General features: G+C 44.7%; 1 protein-coding gene across 8 annotated transcripts in view; it reads right to left on the bottom strand.

Annotated features, from left to right (window-relative positions):
- Positions 1 to 22,135, bottom strand: part of meis2a (Meis homeobox 2a) — a 75,598-nt gene that overhangs the window by 18,890 nt on the left and 34,573 nt on the right. For all 8 annotated transcript variants that reach the window (XM_028395296.1, XM_028395299.1, XM_028395297.1 and 5 more), the window contains exon 9: positions 4,905 to 4,981. In XM_028395296.1, coding sequence (XP_028251097.1) covers positions 4,905 to 4,981 — 77 coding nt within the window. The remainder of the gene's footprint in view (positions 1 to 4,904; positions 4,982 to 22,135) is intronic.

Genomic DNA, 22,135 nt, shown 5'->3' with positions numbered 1-22,135 from the left:
AGTGAGGAGAGGGTGTTGGTAGGGGGGCTGGCACTTGGGATCTGACAACAGAGTCAATTCTGCTAATTAACTGCCAATTAGCGGTCCCTAAATGAGAGGGATCATGATGCCTGTGTTGGCAGCGCCCTGGTAGTCTCTCTTTTTAGTAAGACGCACATATACACTTATGATTGCACACACAGAGACACCAGAGACACACACACAGCCGCAACCTCTCCACACTCCAGCTGTATATTTAGAAAGCCAGGGGCATGAGATGGCCACTGCTGGGAGTCCCTGGTTACAGCCAAAAAAAGGCATGACATTTCCATCTGGGTCAAAGTTAGACAGATAACCAGCAACTTCAGTCAACTAGCCCAGCAATGTGGCAAAGAGGCAGCGACAGAGAAGCACGGAATACTTACTGCACAGATATGAAGCAGAGTATGGAGAGGGGAAAAGGGACCTCAAAGGCGTCTGTGTGAGATTCATGAGACTTAAATACTTATAAAGAATGTGGAAAAAATAGGCGGCTAGAGCCAGTTTCATAACTTTATGTTACATTTGGAAAATATTAGTTATTATTTTGCATTTCATAATGGGTTCGTCTGCCAAACCAGAGAATCATAAAAAATCATAAAAAATCATAAAAGCCAGTGTTCCTAAGTGTCTCATTGGACTGAGAAAAGTGGGGGGGGGGGGCGTGGAAAATGCTTTGCTAAGTGGAGGAACAAATTTGGCTTTTTTTTTTCTCTTTCTTGTTCTCAGATACTACAAACAAATGTGCTTTACCATTTGCATGCGAACCTGCAGTACGACCTCTTCATACCGCTGCTGAGTGATATAAACTCTATAAATTCTAGAAGGACCCGCGGAGGAAGAGGACAGAGGGAAGGAGAGGATCTGAATGGGAATGGAGAAACCTGCTGTGAAGAGAGCTAAAAAGGAGTCAGTTTGGAGCTATCACAACTCAGTTTATCTGCATGCTGTGCTACAGCAGGGCGCAAAATAGGGAGAGAATCAAGATTCTACACAAAAATAGGCTAATATTGGAAAGGCATGCAAGAACTTTTGAAACATAGGCTCTTTAGTATGCTTTTGAATCTCTATTTGACTTATTTCCTATAGAAAAACTGGACATATATACAGCAGGTTTGGTGGTATTACCTCATTCAGTTATTCAGTTGCAAAACAATGACATTAAACAGTAAATTAAACTAATGTAAACATACAGTGAATGATATAATTATTGTTGCTCAAGGTGGAGTTTGTCCTCCTGGTAAGGACAGACAAAAAAGAGAAAACAATCAGTGCACCATGCCCTGCCCTGAATGGCCGCAGAGATTGAACCTATTTCATCTCCTCAGTGGGCACAGGCTGCTTGGCGCCGTCGTCTGGCGGATATCCTTCCCTTATCATGTGACCTGTGCTCCGAGAGGGGGCAAAGGTTGGCTGCGATCCGCCCCTGTGTCTTAATAACTCACTCATTGTATTCCTTTCTGCCGCTAATTAGGGCCTCTCCCCAGCGCTGTCTGTGAGTGTGTGTGTGTCTGTGCATGTAGTTTCCCCTGGGCTGTAGAGAGGAGACAGAGAAGTAAAAATAGAGTATGGCTTAGTGCCCTCTTTATTGTTATTAGTGCTCCAGTGGCACAGCAGTCAGTCATCATAGATGCCAAGAACTGACAGATTCTCTCTCTGACTTGGTCTGCCTCTCTCGCTCTCTGCCATGGAAATGACCAACTGGCTGCCTGTGAGATGAGGGAATAATGACGGGACGATTTCCTTCCTTTTTTTAGATACCGTTTCTCTCAGTGATCTGTCATCGCCGTCATCTCCCAGGCCCATGTAATAACCCTGTGTGTGTGGGTAACATGCGTGTATGAGTGAGTGTGTACGCGTTGCTGCAGTGGTAAATAACGGCAGCATAGTCAGTGTGTGTGTGTTTATGGCAGTGAGCGAGGGCATGTCGTGCTGGGTCTGACGCTGAGACATGAAAGGATTCGGTCAGGCTCCATTTAGCCCAGACTGATAGCAGGACACCAGGAGCTGCTGAGGCAGGCAAATATACCACTAGATACTGTAAACTATAAAAGCCTAGGAGACACCTGAGTCTGCTGTTTCACCTACTTCCCAATCGCAGAATGTGTGACATAGCCCTCACCTTTTCCTGCAAAACTTGAAAAAAAAGCACTTACATGACAAACCACGCCCCGATTCTGTTAGCATGACGCCTGCTGTCTCAACTGTGGGCAGAACAAACAAAACCCCACGCTACCTAATGGTCAACTAATGATGCCCTGACACACTCTACACACATCTCTGAGAGTGCATAGTTTCCCATCAGTAATAATGTGCACAGCATGCACATACACACACCTTTGTACACAGAGGATACTATTAACAGGATAATCAAGTCCTCCTCCTCATCTGCTCAACACCAGTGCGGAGATTGTGGACTTTAACCTTTTCCTTTGCTCTCTATTAACAGGGGACAGCTAATGGGGTGTGGGCTACAAACAGGTGAAGCTGTAAGCTAATGATACAGACTAGATCCAGAAGGTTACAAACCAGCAGGGCTTTGTTTTTCTGTGTGTACAGGTGAGCTGCAGGTAAACGTAAAAGGTAGGTGTCAGTTGGAGGATACGGTTCTGGGAGGTTTGATGGAGCAAGAGAGAGAGAGAGAGAGCGAGATGCACTGTCTATTGACTATCACACAGAGCACCGTTGTGCCCTCGCTGGGCTGCAATTGTGCCGGCGGACAAAGCCCTGATTCAGCACATCCTTTCCCCGAGGGAGAGCACTGGAAACCGAAGACGGGGGCCGTCCCCTCCCTTTCCCCCCACTCATCCTCTGCTTCTGTCTCTCCCTCCGTCTGTCTCTATCTCTCTCTCTCTCTCCCTCTCTTTGGCCAGTAGCATGGTAGCGACCATGCATCAAAGGGGACTACAGAACAATGCAAGGGGCCAGCCAGGAATTTGAAGAGCTTTTTTTTTTTAAATTAGGAATTTCATACTTCAGTGTTCTATCATATCCGGGGTGGACCACATTAGAAGGAACTGGAAGCAAAAATCAAAGACAAAAAGTAAACAAGGACACATTAAGTATAACTACCCTGCCTAGTGAAAAGTAAAAAACTTCAGCATCTTCACTCCTTCTCGTCTTTCCCTTATGGCAGCATCCTCCAGGCATGTGGACAACGCCCAGAACATACCACAGATAGGCTAATGCAATCCAAGCCTCTTTGGTAACTTTTATTTGTGAAAATTGATTCCCGGTGTGTTTTTGTTGTCACGGCTGGTGTAACATCAATACACAGCTCCACAGCCGTGTATGTTTATGTGCATGCATGTGTTTGTGTGAGTAGAAACAGGGTTCGTGAGGACGTTACACAGTGTGAGATTCTTTCAGACCTTAGATCTGAGGCCTTTCAGTGCTGGGGCTTAGATTTCACTGCCAATGAGAAGACAGAGAGTGTTCCTATATCTATCTCTGTCTGTGTCTCTGTCTATTTCTCTCTCTCTCTCTCTCTCTCTCACCCCTTCCAGGTTAGCAGAGTATTTCTGCATTAATCACCATGACACAGGCAAGGCAACTCAATTTTCTGCTCCTGTAGGTAAGGTGCATGGCGTCCTGAAACGGTGGCACAAGGCATGAAACAGGCAAGCGGGGGCTAATCTTTGGTTACTGGTGTAATTGAAATGCTATCCACACTGTAGGGTGCATTAAAGTCTGATAACAGTGGTTCCTGTGGCCAATTTAAGTAGCTTGACTTCCCCTGGCTAGAAGGGAATAAAGCAAAGGGTGAAAGAGAGAGAGAGAGAGAGAGAGAGAGAGAGAGAGAGAGTATGTCAGGTTGGATAGGGGAGGATGAGGGAGGGGGGGCTGATAGATAAGGCCAACAAACCAGGCTAATTCTCCAGGCATGTTTCTCATTGTGATCCAGGAAAAATGAGAAAAAAATGAATCACAGAACCAAAAAAATCAATTGACCCTCGGGTGGCTTGTCAGGCTGCGAGTCTGATAAACCTAAAAGCTTCGTTAATGTCGGCCTGCCTGTACCCAACAGATAGAGCACTTTGTAAATGAACCCGCTTTGATAAATATATTAAGGAAAGCTGTGAATAAAAGGCACAGACTTGTCATTTGTAAATAGAACCCCCGCTACATGGAATTAGAATGATAAAATGGGGTTCCATATAATTAAGTTTGTGTAAGACCTGAAATCCGTGCAAATACCTTCCCGGAATTTTGAAAGGAAGCTGTCAGTTCAATTAATCTGAACATCACCCTGAGAATGTACTGAACAAAATTAAGCCTCAGATAAAACCTGGGCTAGTATTTTGATAAGTAATTCCTGTATCATTTCTTTGCTTCTGTGATCATTTTATTTAATCCACCACCCCCAGTTATGTGCTAAGCCATCTACAAAGGCCCTGCTGGCCAGGCCACCGAAACCTTAATCCACCATATAGCTTGTGTAAAAAAATGGGGAGGGGGTGGAAGGCAGTTTTGCCTTTTGTGGGGGCACCAGTGGCGGCGCTAGGTATGGTTTTGGATAAAGGGGTGGGGTGGGTGTGGGGGCTGTAGGGATAGCTTATGATCTCTGTCTGTCTCCCTTAAATATATCCCACTGAATACATGTGCATCAAACCACAAAGACCAGTGACTTAGCCGCAGAACACTTTACCGATAACACCGGAACATCCCGGTAGCTTACATATAATAATGTTGTCTGTGTGTACGTCTATGTGCGTGCCACTACGTGTGTGTCTATATGCGATTGGGAGGGATGTACATAAACGGTTTTCACACTTTAGGAGCATTAGCTGTCTTGGCTGGTGGGGAGAGGGAGGCGAAGGCTTTTGAGAATAAAAGGCAGTGCGATGCTGGTGGTGGAGATAGGGTGAACGGAAATCTTGACTCACCAGTTGTTTACTTGTAAGATGGTGAGGCCTGTGTCTTGGGCTAGCTGCTTCTTCTGCTCTTCAGAAGGGTATGGGTGCTGCAGGAGCAAAAAGAGAAACAAACACACGCATGAGCCTTGTTGACATACAGATTTACATAAATATTCACTCACGAAGAGGAGGCGGCACATGCTCAGAGTCAAGTTCCTGCTTGTTGCCTATTACTGTATGTATTCAATATGATCCTGTGTTTGTTACATTGTGTAACCCAAGACTGCACCTTTTCGTGACCTCCACCCAACCCTGCCCCTCCCTCGCACAGTATAGACATTCACAGCATACACGTGTCCTCCCAACCACCCAACCACCCATACACACACACAATTCAGTGCTAAACCTGTCAGAGCTGGCCAAACAAGTTTGTCAAAACTGTCAACTGCGATAACCCCCTTCCTTACACCCACCCCCGCCTACGCACTATACAGTATACAGTAATGTGACCTATACTGATCGTATGCACCACATACAGAGAACACACACTTTGAAAGTACATTACTGTACAGTAGGTCTACCACAGATATGGTGGTGTCTGAGAATTCTTTTTTATTATACCATGCAACAGAATGAGTGGGAGCAGATTTGCAATGAATACGTTTATCTTTCCTTGAATGTCTGACATGTTTCCTGGTGGTGGCTCTTTCATAGAGAGCAGCTGAATACAGACTAATGCTTAAAAGAACAGAATGCTGTGAAATCTCCTGCACAGCTTCGCCAAGATTTTTACCTGAAAATGTAATTCTCCAACAAGGGGCTGCAATGATACTATTTGTGTCAGGTCCAATCTAGAGAACATTGGCTGATATAAATGGCAGACCTTGGGCTGCCTTGCTCCCCCTGGGCCTGCTATGAAGCATGACAAAACAACAGTGATCGCTGGTGACAGATGTCTTTAAGGGCCAGATTAGGAGTCGGGGCGCACGCAAACGAAACAAATGAGACACTATGTGTTTCATTCAGTCGCTTTAAACAGAGAGCATGCTCGCACACATGCACACAAGCATGTGTAAACACAAATGCATACATATATTTATCCAGATGACACCTGCAAATCAATACACACAAGAATCCCTTGTAAAGGTAATGTTAAATCCTCCTCTATATTTGGGTGGCTTCGCGCTCTATTAACACATATTCAATCCTTTCAGGGAAATACCTTCAGTCTCCTAAACATTAACTTTCAGCTGCTCTTCCATCTCCACACTCACATTTTCGAGCTGGTAATGTTTGCCCTGGCTCGTGTAAATTCAATTCAATTTTAACATGAAATGATAACAGCTGCTTAAGAAGCATTTTCTCATTTACAGCTGAAATAATTGATGTAAGTGTGAATTTCATATCAGCAGCAAAGAGGATTTCTCCTTTCAGGTAGCCCTGGCTATTTAAATGTTTTAATTAAAGCAGAGATGAAAAAAATGGTTGGAGGAATGTGCACAATTAATAACAAACAAGGCTAAGATTGGACAAATAATGAGTCCCGGCTACAGACAGGGATTAATCTGATTTGTACTTTTGTACTTAGTCCCTTTTAATATGCTAAAATCATTAACAAAGGAAAGACGATAATGCTTCCATAGAAATACATTTTTTGATTGCTAGGTGCTGACATTTCCTTGGCTACTGGAGACAGTCACTGTGTGTGTGTGTGTGTGTGTGTGCATGCACATATGATTGTGTGTGTAAACAAGGACAGCCACAGTGTGCACAGTGTCCATTGAGTTTATATAGGCAACATGTATGAATCCATATGCATGTGCTTATGCGATGTGGACAGCAGTATGCAATCAGAGTCAGAATGACTCTTTCTCTCCCCCGTACACTCCTGGGCTTCCTTTGTGCTTTCACGTGACCTCGGTCACCATCAGAAAAGGCTTACAAATATACAAACAGAACACATTCTCCCTTCCTGCAGCACATACTGCACAGACCTATGCACAGAAGCAATACACACATTGATGTGATATGAAAGTGTGGGGATAGGAGCAGCCTAGATTAGAAATGGGAGTGGGTCATTTACATTGTATTAAGGCTTCCTCAGCCTCTCAGGGCCGGACCCGGTCATCAATCGCCTACTGTCAGCCAGAGCGTGCTCTAGCCTGGTGATAAATACGCCGGCCAGCGGCACAGCTCGTCCAACAGCCACTGCGTAATGAATGGTTTGAACAAACAAGAAAGATGTCTCATCAAGGAGAGTGGGGACGTTAAAGCCCCCCTTGCACACAAAACCCCTGAGTAAGGAGATTTACTCTGACCACTAAAAAAAATCCTATTTTGTTCGGCTCATACCTCTTCAAGCCTTCGCTTATTCCCCCTACTCCTTGCCTTGCTGTGTCAGATGATCAACCCGATCAACTACAAGACTTGCACACATTCGCACACAGGCACAGCACGCACTCACGAGGAAGCAAATTTTCAGTGCCTGTAAATAACCTCTCCTCATCCTGTCTTCATTTTGTCCTCTCTTCCTTTCTTGCCCCTCCTCTTCGACATACACACGTCTTTTTATGGCTCAGACTTCGGGCCACCCAGACTTTTTACGTAGTGGCAGCTTTCCCTAAAGCAAGCACTCTGAAATCTCAGCTACAGAAAATGGTGTGTGGTGGCTGAAGTGACACACATACACACACACAAGTCAACATGGTGGGCCTAGTGGTTACAATGTTGCAGCAGCCATGAAATTGGAGAGCGGCTATTTAGCCCCCTGACTAACCTTTTAATAATAATTGCCAAAGTAAAAACAACATGCATGTTGGTAAATCAATGAAAGTCTGTAATGAAAAGAGGAAAGAGGGGTAAATTGGTGAATAAACATTAAACACACTAGCCTAAAGATTAATTATTTGACATGCTTCCTCCTGGAGACAACCTTCTCTACCCTCAGGAGACAGTATGACATGGTTATTTAATGGATGAAACACAAACACAGCCCAAGATCAAAGATGGTATTGATAATCTCCCCACTAGCTTTGGATCCACTCAATATGTTCAGTTACAAACACCAAGGCCAATATCCTTAAAAGAAGATTGACCGCAAAAACAGTCTATAGATAATTAGAGCCAGAAATGAGCAGTTTCAATTTGCTGTCCACTGACAACACAAGCCTCCGATCGAAGCAACTCTGTTAATTATGTTGAAACCTGTTAATGGCACATCTTCTGATGGACACATGTTGTCCCAGTTTCAACAATCTGACCTAAAAATGCTCAGCAAAACATCAACACACAAACACACAGGCAGGTGGATCACACTGTGCCATTTATCCTGAATCGAAGTGCTGTGTGTGCATGGGTGTATGTGTGAGTGACTGCTGCCTAAATTACAGTGTCTGATGTGCTCTGTGCCCTCTGATAGTGCTGGATGTAATGGCCCCTGTGGTTGTTGAACATTACAAGCTGAGCTAGCTCTATCATCTGCTGTGTATGGTCCTTAAACCCCCCCTGAGCCCAGCTTGGCATTTCACCATATACAATAACCACATCTACTCTTACTTCACACCACACATTTCACCCACACTGACTCCTATCTACTCATTCAACATCCAGTTTGCTATATATCACTTTCGTACTCTCCTGACACCTATTTGCAGCCGTCATCAAATCCTGCAGCCTGATCATTATCCTGGCTGTTCCATGCAACCCCCACCACTTTTCCCACTCTGCTGCTTCATCTCCACCCACTGAACCTGCAGTCCCTTTGCCCAAGCTGCCGGTGGACCCCATTGATGAATTACATCATCAGTGTCTGACATGAGTTATAGAGCTGGGTCACAAGGTTGCAGAGGCTTGCAAACCTATTCCATGCTAATGACTCCCAGGAAATCACAGGCCATTGGCTGTTTACCCCCAGTGCCATGGCAACACAAAGGATTTGCTCCAGATGCAAGGGGTGATTTAGCCCTAGTTAATTTGTCCCTTGGATTTCGGTTTTAGATAATCTGCCTCTATATGTTTCGCTCAACTTTAAGTGTTTATTTGTCACCGTAATGCTTTTAAGTATTGGCAGACTTGATGGGCTTTTTTGTGACTTCTTTATGCAGAAAAGCTGTATCCCAGTATTTCCTTTCATCCATCCACACATTGATTGGAATCGTATTTGTTTTTAATCAAAGTGACTGGAGGATAATAATAATATTCACTGTCAGAAATAAATGCAATCAAATATAGGAATGACATTTTAATATGGTTTCTGTGTTGAGCTGGGGTAAGATTGGCACATTTTAAATATCAAGTTGCCGTCGCTAATAACATTACAATTGGCTTCTTTGACAAATGACAATGAGATTGAATGCATATCGGCATTACTGAGAGATCAAATGACAGATATGACAAATAAATCCAGTTGGCGTTTCTGAATTTGTCATGAGTCTTTACTATGCATAGAGCGTGCCTAATATTTCTTTTTAGCTGCAGGTTTCTGACAGATTTTGTGATTTAAAATGAAGAATGCAGTTAATTACTTCCATGTGTAAGCATCAAAGAGATGGACACTTGACAATAAAAAAAAAGAAAACATTTGTACTTCTGACAGTGAGAGAATTGATGCTGCAGAATTGTCAGTAAATACTGAAGCATTTTAATTCTAATACAATTATAATAATGGTGAAATAAATCTAGTGTTTGTAAGTAATCCTGCTTTGGAAATTTGATCTTAACTTTGACTTAACTTCTTCTGTACAGCTACTAAAAAGTATAAATGCAAAGTTATTAAAAAACAAATGTCTTCATATCTATGTCCCCTTTTATTTCTCATTCTGTCTTCATTAGTGCCAGCTTGTGGCCTCTTTTGGTGAGTGGATATGGGTGGTGGTAGAGGGTTATTTGGGTGTTTTTTTTTTTTTTTTTAACGGAACTACACCGCTTCCTGACAACAGTCTGAAAACAGGCAAGAATGCCACATGACTCAATGACTCAACCTTGCTGCTCTCTCTTTCCTTCTCTCTCTCTCTCTCTCTCAATTGCACATACACACACACACACACAGATAGAGCCGACTTATAAACAGAACTCACATGATGCCAAACAACAAACCACACGCACTGCATGCCAACCTCTGATAACAGCAAATGAAAGCACATCCATATCTACACCTTGTACAATCTGCATTCAGAACATACCACTACACTTCTGTCTCTCTCACTCCAGACTCCAAAGCTTCCACACTAAGTGTAAGGGCTCTCAGTGGACTGCCCTCTGACTGTAAAACAGTGATGATTGCAAATACAAGACGGACTGGTAAAGGCCTGTGGCATCTATTATAGAGCAACAGGGCCCCTAGTCTGTCTGTCTGCCTCTCTGACTGGCTGGCAGTTTGGCTGGTTGGCAGTGCATCAGTACTACTACTGCTGCTGCTGCCACGGCCCCCCACAACAATCGCTGGCTGGGCTCCTGTAGCCAACTCCTGGACCCTAGCCAGCAGCCTGTTTGCTCTACACCATTAATTTATGTTCACTGGAGACAGTGCAAGGTTGTAGAGAAGCTCTACGGCATAACTGCCCCGCTCGCCTGCCAAGCTACAGAGGGAGTAAAGTGGGTGAGGGGAGTCAGAACGAGGGAGGAATGAATGGAAGGAGCCCTAGAGGATGTGTAAGATATAGGGATCTGATTGTATCAAGCTCCATGAGGCTAAATAGCAATCACTCCCACACAATCCCAATGCACCTCCAGGACTTAGTAATCGACCAACAAAAAGAGAGAGGGTTTTCCAAACGCTATCATACATAATGAAATGATAACATATCACTTTTAGCCAATAAAGAAAGCAAAAGTATAAAAACATATTCATTATGCACATTTACTAAAGACTCCCGAACAAATATCAACTGAGCTCAACCTGTAGATCTATTGCAGTTTGCCAACGGTAACATACATGTGTGTGCTGTGTTGCAGACATGGTCCCATTTGAGGCCTGCAGCCAAAGAGATGTGCCTATTTAATCGTCAGATCGAGTTCATGGCTTCTTTTTCCACCACATGGCTGCCCTTACGCTTTCAAGAGGAGGAACTCGATCCCTCCATCCTTACAGTGGGGGCCTAGCCTCCTCTCTCTCTCTCTCTTTCTCTCGTTTCTGTCGATCTCTCCCTTTCCCGCCATACTCTACAGGCCCCAGCAGCCATCCCTTTCTCACTAACTCCTCTGCCCTTGTCTCGCATCTTCTTCACTCCCTCTTTGCTTCTCCTCTCCTCTCATCTCATCTCGTCCCCTTTTTTCAAAGTTTCCGCTCAAGCTTTAAGCCAGGTCCTAGAGGGCAGGAATTTGGCCTGGTTTTTTTAGACCAGTCTGCTGGCTTTGTTGTGGTAACTGCCTGCTCAGGGGTACCAAGCTCTCCTCTGCTCTCCTTTCTAGTTTCCTTGATGTCAACACACAGCCACTCTTACTATTCAGGAAATCTTGCTGCAGAACCAAAGGATCACCCTCCTACAAATGGATTTATTCAGATTATATGTAAGTCTGTGGCAGATCTCTTTATAATGTAATTCTCTAAGATGACGTGTTTTTATGTACTATGATGTTGCTTGTGGGCAGTGTGAAGTAATTGGTGTCCCTACTTTGCGAGGTACTTTTAAGACCTATAAGCAGATCATTAGAGGCCTGGTGGGCCCGTCAAAGCAGAAGACCCACCCACTCTGCCTGGGACAACCCCACATCCACACGACTTGTTACAGGGCCATTCACAAAGTCGTTGGTAGCACATGCTATAACTAATGTGCAGTGGAATAAACATCAACACTAGTTTTTAATGACCTATCTACACATTTTATTAAAAAAAAAGACTTGTTTACACTTACTTATATTTTAATATACTGTAGGGTATTAGATACTATTAAGTCAGTCTGAAGCTTACAAGCCTTTATAAAGAAATCCAACCAATGTCAAGACTGTAAAGCACTTACAACCTAAAGCCTGTTGATAAAGTCTGTTGGAAAAAGTACTTAATATTAACATACAGGGTCTCTCTAAGTTTATCCTCTTTCTCTATTGTGTTCTTCAGACTTTGTTTAACTTCCTAAGTCAAAGTAAAGTGGGGCTGATCTTCAATTGAAACAGAAACAGATTCATTTGTGGAGAGATGGACAGACTGAGCTTGAGAGAAAAGGGGGGGTGTTCACTCTTCAAATAGAAGCTTCTGAGGGTTTCCACTTGACGGTTCTCCCTTTCATTGTGCACTAACTTAATGGGAATAAGTATTCAAATACACAATCAGCACCTCTTTCAGCTCTCTTTCTAGCCTCTCTCCCTCTGTCTCTTTAAGACTCTGCATTCTCAAGAGAAAGGCCAGTGCGTTCTAATAGTAAGCCTCAGGACACAACAACAAGAGCACAACCACTTACAGAGGACAAACAAGAAACCCCCGGGGCCAACTATGGAATGTCAAGCCAATTTGGAAGATATCATAGGACATTTGTAATGTCAATTTTTGTTTTCAGGTCAAAAATCAAAGGCAAACATGGAAGGTAACATTTGCCCAGTACATTGCAGGCAGGAACACCCCCTTCCCCTGCCAAAAAACAGCTGCAGGGGACACTTCCTGTTTGCTAATGATGCTAAATGTGTTCAAGTCAACCATGTCAAATTTTCTCCCCCTGCGAATGGACAGCTGGGGTGGAAAGAAACATTTTTTTCTTCTCCTCTGCCTCTCCTTTTCTCTGCCCTCTGCTACTGAGAAAAGCTCTCAGGTCCATGACAGACAGACACTTCAGATCATGTCGCTGTCAGTGAGACAGAGGAGCATAGTTGATGGTAACCATAGGTGCATTCATGTGTGATCACAAGTACTTCCATGGAACAAAGCCAGCCAAGCCCTGATCAGTCACCACCACGTCCCTACCTGTTGTGTCTGTTCTCTGCTGAATACAGTTTTTGCCTTTCAGAAATGCAAGGCTTCTGAGCTCCCCTTTCATCTAGGAGTGTATGAGTCAAGAAGATATCTCCTGTCATTGCTCAACACCCAGGGGCGGCTGGCTGCATGAGGCTGTGTGGACTGACAAATGCCCTCAGGATCTTTTACTTTCTTAATTTTTCTGAAGGGAGGGTCGACATGTCACAGGAGTTAAAATGCCTTCATGAAGTGAGAAGAGAAGAGAAGAGAAGAGAAGAGAAGAGAAGAGAAGAGAAGAGAAGAGAAGAGAAGAGAAGAGAAGAGAAGAGAAGACGTAAGGCTTTGTTAGCTTTTAGTGTGTTAATAGCAGCCAACCTAAGTGCATTCTTCCATCCTCTCTTTCTCTCTCCTTGCAGTGCTCTTAGGCTCAATCCTGCCCGGGGGCCGATGTGACCTTTGACCTGGCTGGCCTGCCTAGCTACAGCCCTCTCGTTTGTTAGGCGCTTTATCCACTGACAAAGCAGGCAGGAAGTTGGCAGCCACCCAGCAGCCCCATGGGAGGATGACCATCAGCAAGCTCAGCTTACCGCTTATTACAGGATGGTGTAGAGCATGTGTGTTTGTGTGTGTTTGTGTGTGAGTCTGTCTGTGCGTTTCCTCATGCTTATGCATCTGTTTGCATGCATGTATGTACTTGTGCACGTGCAACTGCAGATGTGTTCAGCTGTGGCAGCATATGTGTAGAAGAGTGACAAAACCTAAAATAGTCACCACCCTTTTTTTCATTCTGGCAATTTTTACTATGCTACCTAATGACACGCAAAGAATAAGCCTGGAAGCTACAAATGTCCCTGTCTCCAAGCTAACCCGATCAGCTACGCATGTTAGCAACAATCAGGCAACCTTCCAGCCGCTGGACTCATGGGACCCCAGCACACTTCAGTCTCTCTCTCACTTCACTCTTCCTTTCCTCCTCCTCCTCCTCCCCTCTGCAGCCTGCTCATCAGAGCGCTCGGAACAGCTCACTAAAACATTATATCATAAGACACTCCAGTTTCACTCTCGCCACTCCATAAAAGTCAGGTAATTCATACTTCATTTATATACCTTCCCATTAATAAAGCTGATGAACTTTTACTCCTTAAATCTAATGGGCCATTTTAGCTTGACTGCCAGCGCTTGCCATTTTCTCTGTCTCTCTCTGGCTGCTTTCCTCTTCCTTCGACTACTAGCGCTTTGGCAAAAGCTAATCCACTCAGGCAGTGCTCTCGTACAGTGTTATATGGATGAAGAGAGATAGAGAAGCTTTGGAGATTTTTGAGACTTTTGACTGACCTCTGCCACAGACAAGCAGTGACACGTACCGTATGGAGGATTTTTTTCCCCTTGTTCCTCAATGTTTCCCTCTACCTCTCTTTGCCTGGGTGCAATAGAAGGTCATTGACCTACGGGCCTAACGCAAGGCATGATGGCTCCCTGGCTCTGAGGCTGTTGACAAGCGTCTGTGTTCTTTTCAACAACTCGTTGAACCACCCCCCCCACCCCTTCCCTTCTCAGGAATGTAACACAACCGCTCACTGAGGTAACCCAAGCCCCTCCCCTCTCCCATCCTTCATTTACAGAAAGAGAAAGAGAGAGACAGAGAGTGAGAGCAAGACCAACTGGGGGTGTTAGACAGCTGTCCCCCATCTCCCCATCTAACTCTTGCTCCCTCTCTATTTCTTTTCCTCTCTTTAGATTTGCTTCTAGCCCACTGCCTGTGGAATAATTAATGATGCAATTGAGCCGAGAAGAGGACTCTGACCAGCAGGGGCCATTCCTGAATGCCTGGGTAGCCGTTTTATGGAGAACCGGAAAATAGAAACAGAGAAAGACATGAAGAGACAGATAGGCAGAGGAAGAGAAGGACATAAAACAGTCAAGCGGTGAGAGGAAGAGATTGTTAATAGTCTGTTCCCCAACAGTCTTCCTCTCTGTTTTCGTCCCCCCTCGTCTAATCCTCCATCCCCATCCCCCTCTCCTCTCCTCCATCCTCATGGCGGGATTGGGGGGCCTGACCTGTCTGGTGATTGATGGTAATGTCTCAGGAAGTCATTTTCCCCGACAGCACCCCGCCGCCTTTCACCAGGCCTGGTGCAGAGGTGAGCCCATCACATGGACGCTTTTAACTCTTTGCTCACTCTCCGCCCAGGTCTCTTGGATCTTTCTGTCACACAACTCCACACCAACTTCTCCATCCACATGGCAATGCCCACCTTCATTACGAGCCATCCAACACCATGGCACTAGTGAGAAAAGTGCTCAAAGTACAGATCAACTTCGAAAGAAAAAAACAAGATTAAAACATCTATCTTGACAAAAAAAAAATAGCTCAGGCCATCTTGAAGTGGATCTGCCAAGCGGCCCCTAATTCAGGTTGCTGGGGATGGATCCCCACGACTCCATTACTGTCAGCGCTTACCACCTCCATTATGGCAATTAGGACATTGTTCCAACACTAGGAATGCTTTGCTATGCTCTGGAATTGCTAACATCTGCCTCGTCTCCGCTCCATGTGTCAGTGTGGAGCTGTCGTTCCTTAAACACACATCTTTTTACAGTCACACTCTCTTCCTCTTTTTTTTCGCCTGTTTCTTCAACACTGCTCTCCACATTTATTTTCTTAATTCGACTCAAACTGTGCCTTAAAGAGATCCCTCTCTGTTTGAGTCCAAATAACCTAAAATGATCCGTGAAGAGACTTGCGGTTCTCGTTTTCAATAGGCTTCATTAGTTTTTAATATCTAGCCAAGGAAAGGAGGGGAAAATGGCATGGAGATAATCAATGGAAAGGGGCTGGTAGCCTATTAATCTCCCCCAAAGGATTGTGGGTTAATACACGCTCTTGCATAGGCAAACATGGCTGTGTGGTGAACACATCTGTCTGCCTGGATGGGCTACTTAATGAAACAGCCAACATTTGGCTGCTGAGATGGATGTCGTTCCCCCATTGAAAAATGAGTTCTCTCTCCCGCTATGCTGAGGCAGAGCCACACATGATAGGGCTCCATTCAATTCACTAGAGACCTGACTGTGCCCCTGAGTGAGACAAGCTTAAACAATGAAGGTGCCGGGCAGGACAGGCAACGCATGGCCACTAGAGCAAGCCTTCATGGAGATCATATCAGGGAATCCTAATGTGAACAAGACTGATCTGGGAATGAGAGAAGACATAGAAAGACTAGATGAGCAGCGGTACAGTAGAGAGATAAAGAAGCACAAGAGAGAAGGCTGAGCCACCTGGGATAGATAAGCAGTCTTAATGTGTGTGTGTGTGTGTGTGTGTGTGTGAAACCTTCTGTATGTGTGTATGTATGTGCAAATGTTATTACCTTTCCCACCAAGACATGTGTATGTTTCTGAGTGTGTGTGTATATGTGTGACAGTGTCGGAGGTGACCCCTGGTCAGGGAGTCCTGTAACAGGAGCTCACCTCCGGTTCTGCGAGCTCTCCTCTCAGTGTGCTAAACAGCCACCTGAAGACAGGATTAGCCATTGTGACCTAGCCCTAGAGGTAACTGAGATACACCTCCGGGGACAGACGTGAAACACACACTGTCACGTGTTGCAGGGACACAGCCAGGTGGGGAGAGACAGACAGCGGGGAAGAGAGAGAGAGAGGTTTACAAAAACAAAGCTGTAAAATGGAGATGGTGTGGGACAGGTGGTTGCAGGGATTGTAAGTGCAAACAGGACACTTATAAGAGGATGAGCGCAAGAAGGATATAGTATAATGTTGAGCTAGCAAAGGTGAAGGTGTCAGTGGCGTTTGCTGTTGTCTAGTGAAAACAAAGCATCAGAGCATAAGAGGATTGGGCGGCCTATCCCAGAGCCTAGGGGTAGCTCAGATTTGTGCATGTATGGAAATTGATGCCTGTCAGCCTGTCTATGACTCAACTCTGACAATATGCGTGCATGTGTGTTTCTGCGTGCATGTACAAGTGTGCATGCTGTGCTATGACAAATGAGCGGTGCTTAATTTGTGACTGATTATGCGGGCTGCGGGTGCCCTAAACCCCTTTGAACTTGTAATTGCCCCTGGTTTCAGTAATGAACATTAAGGAGGATTCAGAAATGTGTGGCTAATTACACATTTTGCCCCCCTTTTTATATTTCTTCATCTCTATGCTGGATGAGAAAGAGGAAAAGGAGGAGCAGGAGTGAGGAGGAGGTGGTTCTGGGTTGGGAGGCATACACTGCTGTTGTCGCCCTCTTTATCTAAATAATTGTACAAGCTGGTTTATGGGCTTTAGAGAGGTGCTTTGTGTGTCAGTCGCTGCAGCCCCGGGGATATGGGGGGGACTAGCTTTCCCCACGATCAATATTCAGAGAGATTCACATCTGGAGCCAAGGCCTGCTCTGCTTAGATTTGGATTTATATATTTATTTGTTCTTTTTATTTGATTTTTCATTGGTTCTCTTCTTCCTCTATCCATCTGCTTTTTCTTATCAGTGTGTGGTACAGCTATTTTTGATACAGAGATTGTCATCTATCACACATGCTCATTTGTATAGCCTTACATGATCTAAGGGGGATGTGGCTGCAGAGAAATCTAGATCTGAAGTGAATTATGTCTGCTCTGTGTGGGGAACAGACAGCAACAACATATGGCTCAATATATATGCTAGGCAGAAATGATTGAGCAATGAAGCATTCTGGGTAAAAAGCTGTGGTGCAGGGAGGGTCCACTGTGGCGAGTGGAGGGGGAAGAGTTGGGGAAAGCAGCAACAAATTGACCCGCTCAGCGTCAGTCTTTGATGTGGACTGGGCGCTCTTTTAAAAACCAGTCCATATGTTCAGAGAGAGAGAGAAAAAGAGAGGATATCAATGGGGAAAAAATGAAAAGGTGAGGAAGTGGGGGGAAGAGGTGAGAACAAGAGACATGGCTCCCAGTTATAAGGATCCCACTGTGCAGGAATCCCTCTGCCTGCCCCTGGACTGAGCGCTGGGCAAAACAAAAGCATGCATTTGAGAAGAGCATAGGAAGGGAGGGGAGAAAAATCACACAAAAATGGCACGAGTGGGATTTGGTGCAGCTAGGGTCCCATGACAAACCAAACAGTGAAACACATAGTCTGTTTTTGATTTCTTCTCAGCGCCTCCATCCCTCAACCTTTTTCCTCCTCCCTTCTTTAGCCAGTTTGCCGTTTCCAGGCCGGTACTGTTCCCTTTTCCCTTTTGCATTTTCTTCTCTTGGTGTGAGATGAATATCAAAGCAATGCTGGGGCAGCTCAGGGGCCTGCAGCAGAATCTCATTGGCCTCTATGGTCCCGGGCAAGCAGCAGCCACTATTCTAACAGCTCTTGCCACAACCCTGCAATCAACCATGGGGGCAAGAGACTTGCCTGCAGGGTGGAACCCCTGGAAGGGTAAGGGGTAATTTAAGGGAACTAGCTCTAAGATGTGAAACCAAAATCCTCTTATACATTTTGTTATGAGTAAGATAACCCCAAAAGTGTAGAAAACGGAAAACAGCACAGAATCAGCTACCACCATCTTAATAACCATGTTTTTTTCTCACCGGGGCATATGTGCTATCACAGACTACCACATGGGGTGCCTTATTACAAATGACGTCATCGCGTCCTATTTCCCATAACTCCGTCACATCCTAGTCTGGATCTGTGTTATGACTACAGAAGCCACTGGCAACGCTGAAGGCAGGGAGATTTTCCCGAGCTGGGGTCTATTCTCAGCGGAGCATATAGGGCCTTAAAAATCTCCTCCGGTTTGTGCGTGTGTATTGTTGTAAGAGTCTCTCACTGTTCATGGTGTTGAGTTTATAAATCTGACTGCCCTCCACAGGCCCAGCTCTGTTTGTAGTCTGCTGTGGTCAGGGCATGTGCAGTCACCTCTGCAGGGGTGGGTCAAACTCATGCTGCGCTTCTGCTCTTTCATGAGGACACAATGGTAAAACCATCATTTAAAGAAATGCACATTACACCACAACATTTCAGTCTCCTCTTTTGTGTTTCCTCTATTTTTGTCTTACTGTGGCAGGTTTCTCTTTTTTTTCCTTTGGCAAACACTGTGGAGTTTCACACAGCTTAATCACCTCCATGCAGAGGGAATGTGCCGTAAACAGTCCCTCAGCGAAAGCACTCATTTCTGCTACTTCATTAAACAACCTGCATTAAGATGCAAACAGCAGGATAGAAAATTAACAGGAAGTATGCAGCAGCATGAAGGAGGAGAGGCAGGTATCCCTGCATTTACACATGCAAAATAACATGATGCTCATTTTGAGGATATGCGGGCCTATGGGCATAAAAAAACACCACAAAAAAAACTAAAAACAAAAATAAACACACCAGCACTTTTCACACACACATCACACAGTGTATGTAAAGTTAATGTGCCATGCTTTGTATGTCAGTGGATTCCACGTGGGGAAAGTTGGCTTTGAAGTGGAACTGTGGCAGATCTGGATTAGGGGGCAAAGTGTAAAGGTCTGATGTCGGAGCATGAAACGAATTAGTGCTTATTACATTCTAATGCAGCACTAAATCTCTGGAACAGCATCTATGCCAAAGCACACTGTAAACAAGGCTTTTTTCACTCACACAGCTGTGACACGCTAACACAGCACAGCAATGAAACGGCAAACTTAAAGCAGCCTCTCATATGACTACCCAGGCTGTGGACAGTCACTGGATATGCCTTCAAACATTTTTCATTCTTTTAATAAGTCCTGATAAAGATGGCAAAATTCTTGAGTGAAATAAAGAATTTCTGAAGTATCTTTACACTGTAGTATCTGAATCTGAGTCAGTCATTGTCATAGCCCCTCGGTCCTGACCTGACTGGGAAAGAACAGATGGCAGACTGAGGTGGCTTGTGTCTCTGTTTTCCAGGGTCGCTGAGCAGCCAACATTAGAACACAGTGACTAGACAATAGCTAGGCACCAAACCTCAAAACCCCCTCCGCCTCCCTCCAAAGGTCTCCTCCAACACTCATTATCAATGACTTTCAATGACTCCTGTGCTAAACATCACTAAAACTATCCTGTCATGTTGTCGCTAACATCTGTTTTGCAAACACACACAAAGCGCCGGGTATTGTCACAAAAGCACTGTGATGACTCTCTTTCCTGCGTCCTCCGCTGATAGTCACATTTGGGCAGTGGCAGTGAACCACACTGTCGCCTGAGTTGCTACGGGTGACTGGAGAACTGACTTTTGGGCTTCTCAGGCAAACAAGCACATGACAGATTAGTGTGTGGGCCTCCTCCAGGCGTCCACCTCTGTGACCTTTAGGAGCCCCCTCTTTACCCCCTCCTCACCCTTCACTCTTACCCCTAAACCTACTCCCTGCCTCTCCTTTGTCTCCACCTCCCTCTCCATTTAAAGTCACAACAAACTAAGGAGTAGGAAAAGTTAACAGATTTCTGAAACTAAATATTTAGATATATACTAAAATGTTAGTTTTTCTGTTCCTAAACATTAAAAATCTACAAATGAACAATCAAATAAAAAGTGTATTTATTAAAAAAAAAATAAAAAATGAATGGTATCATGTATACTGGAAAAAAGTAGACACCAACAAAAATGGAATAAACAGCTTTCGGCAGTGCAATGTAAAAGGAGGAAGGGCTTGGGTATTTCAAACTGTTTGCAGATGTGTGTCTCCACCAGTTAAATGCTGCTTGTCCTGGAACAACACACAAGGATTAGAAGGACTAGAGAAGCTTAAACAAAACTGGGGATACTACAGGCCTGACTGTTTAGTCTACTCAAACAACATGCCCTCTCTTTTTGCGGGATGGACTTGTACACTTGTTTATCGTATGGAACAAACATCCGTTGCCAGGGTTCGGCCTTGCCTGCGCCCATGTCTTGTGAATGACCCTAGCTGGCTCTTTTATGTGCGTCTATAAAGGGTGGTAGAGAGAGCAGCTCCCATAGGAGGGCTCGACCTGACGATGACACCCTGTTGTCATGGAGACTAATGCTATGTTTGTGTGTGTGTGTAGGGGTGGTGGAGGGGGGGGGTCGCCACTGTCACTAGTGTATCTAATGATGTTTGCAGCATAATGCACTCAACTCCTCACAAAACTCCTCATTTCAGTGAATGCCTATATTAGGCAGGGCTTATATTGCCACATTGGCATCTTTCATTTCATCACTTTATTCAAAAAAACAGCTCATGAATCAATACTGCTAAAATCAAGAGGATCAAAACTAGTGATGCTTTATTTAAATACCATCTAATCATACAAAAACAAAATCTCATCTGAACATTCAGTTCTACTTCACAGTCAAAGGACTCTCTAAATGACCAAAGGATATATCACTTCCCTTTCAAGGAGCCCAGGGGACCAATACACCTGGCTTAGCAGCTTAACAGCATTTCCCCAAACACCCAGGCCAAAGGGTGGCCCAGCGCAGAACCTGAGACGCTTGATGCTCGAGAGGGCTACCTACTTACTTATCTAACTGACCATTCTCCCCCTCTCACACACAATCCTTCCCTCCCTTCCAAGTAACTACACACAATTGTAAACTTTTCCATTGGCCTGGTTTGCTCTTGAGGTCCCCTATTTATTTTCATAGGTGTTTGAGAGTTTACACTAGTCAAAAGACAAGGCCAGAGCCTGGAGAGGTATCTTTGTATCTGAGTGCTTCCTGTTTTCATTGCAAGGCCGACCCTTGTCTTTACAGGGGTGAGTAGGGGCTAGCAGGGGGTGAGAGGGAGGCAAGGACCGGGGCGCCAAGCAGCTAATTGTAAAATTTAGAGTTTGCTTTTGTCAAAGACACAATGGGAATCACTTTTTTTGCTCTCTCATCTCGTCTTTTCTTCTTACATTTACCTATCCTGCTCTTATCCTGACTTGTGTAGTCTATGCTTTGGAAGTACAGCAGAACATTTTGCCCCTAACAGTGAAGTTTACCTTTCTGATAACATAATCTCCCTGTAGTATTGAAAAGCTTATACCAACAGTCTGGGATTTCCCTTCCCCTAATGTGGCTGGAAGACATCCAGAAACTCATGGCAAGGGAGGGAGGGGGGGCATTAGAGAGAAAAAGAGGGAGGGAGGATAGAAGAAGGGAGTGCAGAGACAGTCTGACCCTCTTCTGCCAGCTAACACCAGCTGATCTGTCCAGCCGTTTGCCAATTACATATGGGACATTTAAGGTCACCAGCTCACCTGCTCCCTAGTGCATGTGCATGTGGCCTCAGCATAAAAGAGGTCAGCGTTATCCCAGATTCCTTACAGTATGATTGTTAAGTCTTTTTATGTTTTGTGAGATCAAAACCTGTACTCATCTCTTCAGCTGGAGGGTAAATTCAAGTTCAAATAAGGTTACTTTCTAGATGTGACCATCATGTCATGATTTC

This window comes from Parambassis ranga, chromosome 22 (assembly GCF_900634625.1).
Source record: "Parambassis ranga chromosome 22, fParRan2.1, whole genome shotgun sequence".
Lineage (NCBI taxonomy): Eukaryota > Metazoa > Chordata > Actinopteri > Ambassidae > Parambassis > Parambassis ranga.
The sequence above is the reverse complement of the archived record's forward strand: the minus strand, read 5'-3'. Positions and strand labels throughout refer to the sequence as shown.